We start from the raw sequence: 6239 nt of genomic DNA, 5'->3' as shown, positions 1-6239 counted from the left end.
GAAGGGTAGAATGGGTGAGGGTGTTGTGAGGTGGAGGTTGGTGGCCAGAGAGAACAACCTTGTTGTGGAGGTGCGGTGGTGGTAGTTGAAAACCAGTGGAGGTGCGGTGAGAGAGGTGGTGCTCCGGTTTAGTGAAGTGAGAGTGCGGTGGTCTTGTACGGCGCAGGGAAGAAGTGATGTGCGTGTGTGGGGGAAAGTGACCTAGAATAGGTCACGTGGCCTTCTGCCCGAGTACGCTCGATCGCATGCAAGGTGCGCTCGATCGCACTCATGCAGTGGTGTGCGTGTGTGGGTGAGGTGCGCTCGAACGCACGCAAGGTGCATTCTATCGCACTGATAGAATGTAACACAGCCAAAAGTTGGGCACTGCGCTCGATCGCATGCCGGTTGCGGTCGCTCCCAGTAATAGAATGAATTTTTTTTTTCAATGTGTCATTTTTGAATATGTAAATTGGATAATAACTTACTGGAATAAAGAAAACAGACACAAAATATAAAGAAGACACTAAAAGTACTTCGAAAAATTAAAGAAGATTGGCACAATGGAAGTGAAAACCAAGGAGAGAAATTTGTACCGCATGTAGTGGCCTTAGTACCACTGATCTGAGTAGATGAGCTCGAGCTTCTAGACTGGTCAAACGCTTCTACTAGTAGCTTCAGTGCTACGAGTTTGGAGAGATGCACTTGAACTCTACTGATTGTGCCTCAAGTGCTCTTGGTGGTGCTGCATATTGGACAGACTGGAGTGTCAAATCTTCATTTCTTGGTACTAATTTCACTTCAAGATATGGCTTGACTCTGTGTCCATTGACCTTAAATGTTTGATTATTTTCCGGACTGTGAACCTCCAAAACTCCAAGAGGAAACACTTGGGTAACAATACATGGTCCGAACCATCTTGACTTAAGCTTGCCAGGGAAAATTTTCAATCTGGAATTATAGATCAACACCTTTTGCCCTACATGAAATTCCTTCCTGACCAGTTGCTTGTCATGGTATGCTTTGGTTCTTTCTTTGTAGAGCTTGGTGTTCTCATATGCATCACGCCGCAATCCCTCCAATTCATTGAGTTGTAGCTTCCTCTCGTCACTTGCTTGTTTCATATAAAAGTTGAACTTCTTGATGGCCCAATGCGCTTTGTGCTCCAACTCTACTGGTAGATGGCATGCTTTCCCAAAGACCAATCGATATGGAGACATACCAATAGGTGTCTTGTAGGCAATCCTATAGGCCCATAGTGCATCATTCAAGCGCAGAGACCAATCCTTCTTGCTGGGATTCACTATCCGTTCTAGGATGCCTTTGATCTCTCTATTGCTGATCTCCACTTGACCACTGGTCTGGGGATGGTATGGAGTGCCAACCTTATGTGTGATGCCATACTTCTTTATCAAAGAAGCAAAGGCGTAGTTGTTGAAGTGGCTACCTCCATCACTAATTATCTCTCTTGGCATCCAAAACCTAGCAAAGATGTTATCCTGCAAAAACTTCACAACCACTTTATGATCATTAGTCTTTGAGGGGACAGCCTCGACCCATTTAGACACATAATCCACACCCACAAGAATATATAAATAACCATATGAGTTAGGAAATGAACCCATGAAGTCAATGCCCCATACATCGAAGAGCTCTACCACTAGAATATTCTTCAATGGCATTTGATTTTTGGATGAGATGTTACCTGTCCTCTAGCATCTATCACAAAAGCTGCAAAACAAAAACGCATCTTTAAACACAATAGGCCAATAGAAACCAGATTGTAATACCTTAAGAGCTGTTCGCTTGGCCCCAAAGTGTCCTCCACAAGCAAATAGATGACAATGCTGCAAAATGCTCAAATGTTCTTCTTCTAAGACACACCTTCTAATGATTTGATCAGGGTAGAATTTGAACAGATAGGGGTCATCCCAATGATATTGTCAAGATATAGACATCAACCTCTTCCTTTCATGACTAGACATACCTGGAGGAAAAACCTTGGCAGTTATATAATTCGCAATATCTGCATACCATGGAAGTTGGACCTCAACTACAAATAACTGCTCATCTGAAAAATTTTCATTCAATGGAAGCTCATCTCCTTCTTCCTCATGAAGTAGTCTGGATAGGTGATCTGCCACCACATTCTCACTACCCTTCTTTTCTCTAATCTCAAGGTCAAACTCTTGTAGTATTAATACCCATCTGATCAATCTAGGTTTTGCATCTTCATAGCAAACAAATATCTCAAAGCAGCATGATCAGTGAATACAATAACCTTATAACCAATTAGGTATGATCTAAACTTCTCCAAAGCAAATATGACAGCTAATAATTCTTTCTCAGTGGTAGAATAATTTAGCTGAGCATCATTCAATGTTCTAGAAGCATAATAAATGGCATGAGGTACCTTATTGATTCTTTGACCCAAGACAGCACCCAAGGCAAAGTCACTGGTACCACACATGAGCTCAAATGGTAGACTCCAATCGGGTGCCATCATTATTGGTGCAAATGTGAGCAACTTTTTTAGTGTGTTGAAGGCAGTCATGCATTCTTCAGTCCATTCAAACTTGGCCTCCCTCCCTAGCAATGCACAGAGGGGTCTAGAGATCTTAGAGAAATCCTTGATGAACCTTCTATAGAACCCTGCATGTCCAAGAAAACTCCTCACCCCCTTTACTGTCAGAGGCGGGGGAAGTTTGGAGATGATGTCAATCTTAGCCTTACCTACCTCAATGCCCTTGCTGGAAATAGAATGACCCAACACAATGCCTTGTTGAGCCATGAAGTGGCATTTTTCCCAATTGAGCACTAGGTTGCATTCTTCACATCTCTTGAGGACACTTTTCAAATGATTGAGGTATTCATCGAAACTAGATCCAAAAACACTAAAATCATCCATAAATACCTCAATAAATTTTTTCACCATATCTGAGAAAATGCTCATCATGCATCTTTGGAAGGTAGCTGGTGCATTGCATAATCCAAATGGCATCCTTTTGTAGGCAAATGTGCCAAAAGGACATGTGAAGGTGGTCTTCTCTTGGTCCTCAGGTGCTATAGCAATCTGGTTGTTGCCACTGTATCCATCCAAGAAGCAATAGTAGCTATGGCTAGCTAACCTTTCTAACATTTGATCAATGAAGGGTAGGAGAAAATGGTCTTTCCTTGTTACCTTGTTCAATTTTTTGTAATCAATGCATACCCTCCCACTCTTTTTTGGAACTACTTGAACTGGATTGACCCATTTACTGTCTGAGTTGGGGTAGATAATGCCCACATCCAACAATTTTAATACCTCTGCCTTGACTACCTACTTCATGTGTGGGTTGAGTCTTCTCTGTGCATTCCTGGTTGGCTTTACTTCATCTTCAAGGAATATCTGACACATGCACTTGGCTGGACTTATCCCCTTGATGTCAGCAATGGTCCATCCCAAAGCAGTTTTATGCTCTCTAATAACTATTAACAGCTTTTCTTCTTCCCCACAACTCAGATTTACAGCAATTATGACCGGTAGTGTCTTGTTTTCTCCTAACTAGGCATATGTCAAGTGTTCTGGCAACTACTTCAATTCCAATCTTGGAGCCTGGACAACAGAAGGGACAAGAGTAGTATTAGTAGGCTCAAGGATCTCAAAGGGAGGAGTGTACTTACTTGAATGCTTTTGAGAGGCCTCAAGAAGGTGCACAGTTTCAATGATGTCTTCAGCGACATCTTCAGATTCCGGCTCAATGTCCTGTCTTTTGAAACTATGGGTGAGGGTGGCCTCCAATGTTCAATATAATGGACCTGAAATACTTTCTCAACAACACCATGAAGCATATAGACATTAAAGCATTCCAGATCATCTTGAGGTAATTTTAATGCATCAAATATTCTAAATTCTACCTTCTCATCATTTACCTTCATATTTACAGTACCCTTTTTCACACAAATTTTTTTATCAGCAATTCTCATAAAGGGTCTTCCTAAAATGATGGGTAATGGCAATGGTATAGGAGATTCTTCTATATCCAATACAATAAAATCAGCAGGTAAAATAAATTCCCCTACCTTTACCAAGACGTCCTCAAGTATATCTCTGGGTCTTTTGATGCTTCTGTCTGCCAATTGCAAGGTCATAGAGGTTGGCAAAAGCTCCCCGAAACCTAGTGTCTCCGATCTAGCGTATGGCAGCAAATTGATCCCTGCTCCCAGATCCAGCAATGCATGCTCAAAAAGATGGTCTCATATCCTACACGGAATGGTAAAACAACCTAGATCTTTTGGCTTTGGTGGTAGTTTTCTTAGCAATACCGCACTTACGTCCTCTGTCAAAGCCACTGTCTCTTGCTCTTGGAATTTCCTTTTATGAGTGCAACAATCCTTTAAAAATTTAGCATATGAGGGAATTTGTTTAATTGCACCTAATAAAGGAATATTAATCTTTACTTTCCTCAAGGTCTCAAAAATGTCAAGAAGATGTTTGTCTTTCTTTGGCTTTACTAACCTTTGAGGGAATGGTGGTGCATTCACCTTCTCCATTTTACTTACCTTGGATGTTCTGAGGCTTCATTTGGAGATGCTTGTGCTGGCTCATCTATTCCTATGACCTTGCCATTTCTGAGGGTTGTGACTGCTTTCAGCTGCTGGCGACCCCCTAGATTGGGTATTGTTTGGGATGGAAATTCTCCCAGCTTTCTCTCACTCAGCTCCATAGCCATTTGCCCCATTTGTACTTCCAGTCTTTGGATAGCTTACTCGGTCCTTTGAATGGACTGGTCCTGCTTGGCATTGGTTTATTGTTGTGCAATCACAAATTGGTGTACAATACTCTCCAAGTCATTCTTCTTTGGCTCCTGAACTGGTTGGACTGCTTGTTGGGGACCCCTTTGTTGCCCTTGAGGATTTAGAGCATTCCGATTGTTACTCCATGAGAAATTGGGGTGGTTGCACCACCCTGGATTGTAGGTGTTGGAGTATGCATTGTTCTTAGGAGGGTAATAGTTTTGTCCCACATAATTTGCCTCTTCTTGATCCGCAAATGGAGACAAACGACAAGTCTCAGTGGTGTGATCAAATTGAGAACATATGGCACATACCTGGATTTGTGTGTCCTGTCGAATAGGTGAGATGTTCTGAGCAGTCATGGGTTTGACAATCATATCCAGTTTTCTTTCCACAACAGCCATCTGATTTAGAGATCCACCATTTAAGTTCACTTCATACATGCCTTTACTTTTTACTCCTCTCCTTCCTCTGGAGCAGAATTGTTGGGAGTGCCCACTTAGTGTTCCGAAGAGCTCCATGGCTTCCTCACTGCTCTTTTCCATAAGTGCACTCCACAAGCTGAATCAATCATACGTTTGTTAGTGTCATCTAACCCTTCATAAAAAATTTGTATGTGATCATCTCGAGGGATGTTGTGATGTGGGCACATTAGAAGCAATGCATTGAAGTGGTCCCATGCCTCAAAGAAACGATCTCCATCTCTCTGTTGGAACATTTGAAATTCCCTTTTAAGCTGCCTTGTCTTTTGAGCTGGGAAAAACTTCTTTAGGAACTTAGTGGCTAATTCTTCCCAAGTATGAATGGAATCTGAAGGCAAAGAATTATACCACAATTTAGCATTATCTTTCATAGAAAAAGGAAAGAGGATTAACCTGAGTCTCTCCGGAGTTAGGCCATGTATGTGCTGAAGCTTGCATAGGTCAAAGAATTCCTTCAGATGCAAGTTAGGATCCTCAGTAGCTATGCGCCCTAGTTATGTTTATTTAATATTTTAATATTGGCGCCTTTGTGATGATCTTGTTATGATATCTAACTTGATTAATACCTAGTTTCATGAATTCCTCATATGTGTGTGCCTGATCAACATGTGCATGTAGTATGGACTCGTTAGTTAAATCAATTTGGATGACCGAGTCCTGGGTTTAACATAAGTAACAAAAGTAATCCACACCGGGTTCTTGGGTTAATCAACATGGCGAACTGGGAGTAGACACCCATGCTCTAGGCCTGATGTGTTTGTCGATTTCCACAGTTTTTATGCTTTCTTAAAGAACAACTTAGTAGACACCCATGCTAAATCCTTTAAGAAAGAAAAAGAATTAGAGTAGACACCCATGCCTAATTCGTTGCTTAGGGAAATCAATAGCTTAAGGAGTAGACACCAATGCCCTTAGGTTGACAAATATTAGATATTCATAACATGATCAAAACATTGGCATATTGATATATTAGCTAAATATAATTAGCGGTGGATATCAAAG

At 41.4% G+C, this 6239-nt stretch overlaps 1 protein-coding gene and 1 non-coding gene across 2 annotated transcripts; one reads left to right on the top strand and one right to left on the bottom strand.

Annotated features, from left to right (window-relative positions):
- Nucleotides 1-662: 662 nt before the first annotated feature.
- On the bottom strand, nt 663-4700 carry LOC132190871 (uncharacterized). The gene is made up of 5 exons (XM_059605901.1): nt 4522-4700; nt 4245-4333; nt 4048-4175; nt 3643-3909; nt 663-1364 (listed from the first exon to the last, which is right to left on the bottom strand). The coding sequence occupies exons 1-5, from the start codon at nt 4698-4700 to the stop codon at nt 663-665; spliced, it is 1365 nt and encodes a 454-aa protein (XP_059461884.1).
- A 687-nt stretch (nt 4701-5387) lies between these two features.
- LOC132191209 (small nucleolar RNA R71) lies at nt 5388-5493 on the top strand. The gene has a single exon (XR_009441237.1). It is a non-coding gene; the product is annotated as a small nucleolar RNA R71 (small nucleolar RNA).
- The last annotated feature ends 746 nt before the right edge of the window (nt 5494-6239 follow it).

Source organism: Corylus avellana, chromosome ca8 (genome assembly GCF_901000735.1).
Source record: "Corylus avellana chromosome ca8, CavTom2PMs-1.0".
Lineage (NCBI taxonomy): Eukaryota > Viridiplantae > Streptophyta > Magnoliopsida > Fagales > Betulaceae > Corylus > Corylus avellana.
Note: the sequence above shows the minus strand (reverse complement) of the source record. Positions and strands in the feature narration are given on the sequence as shown.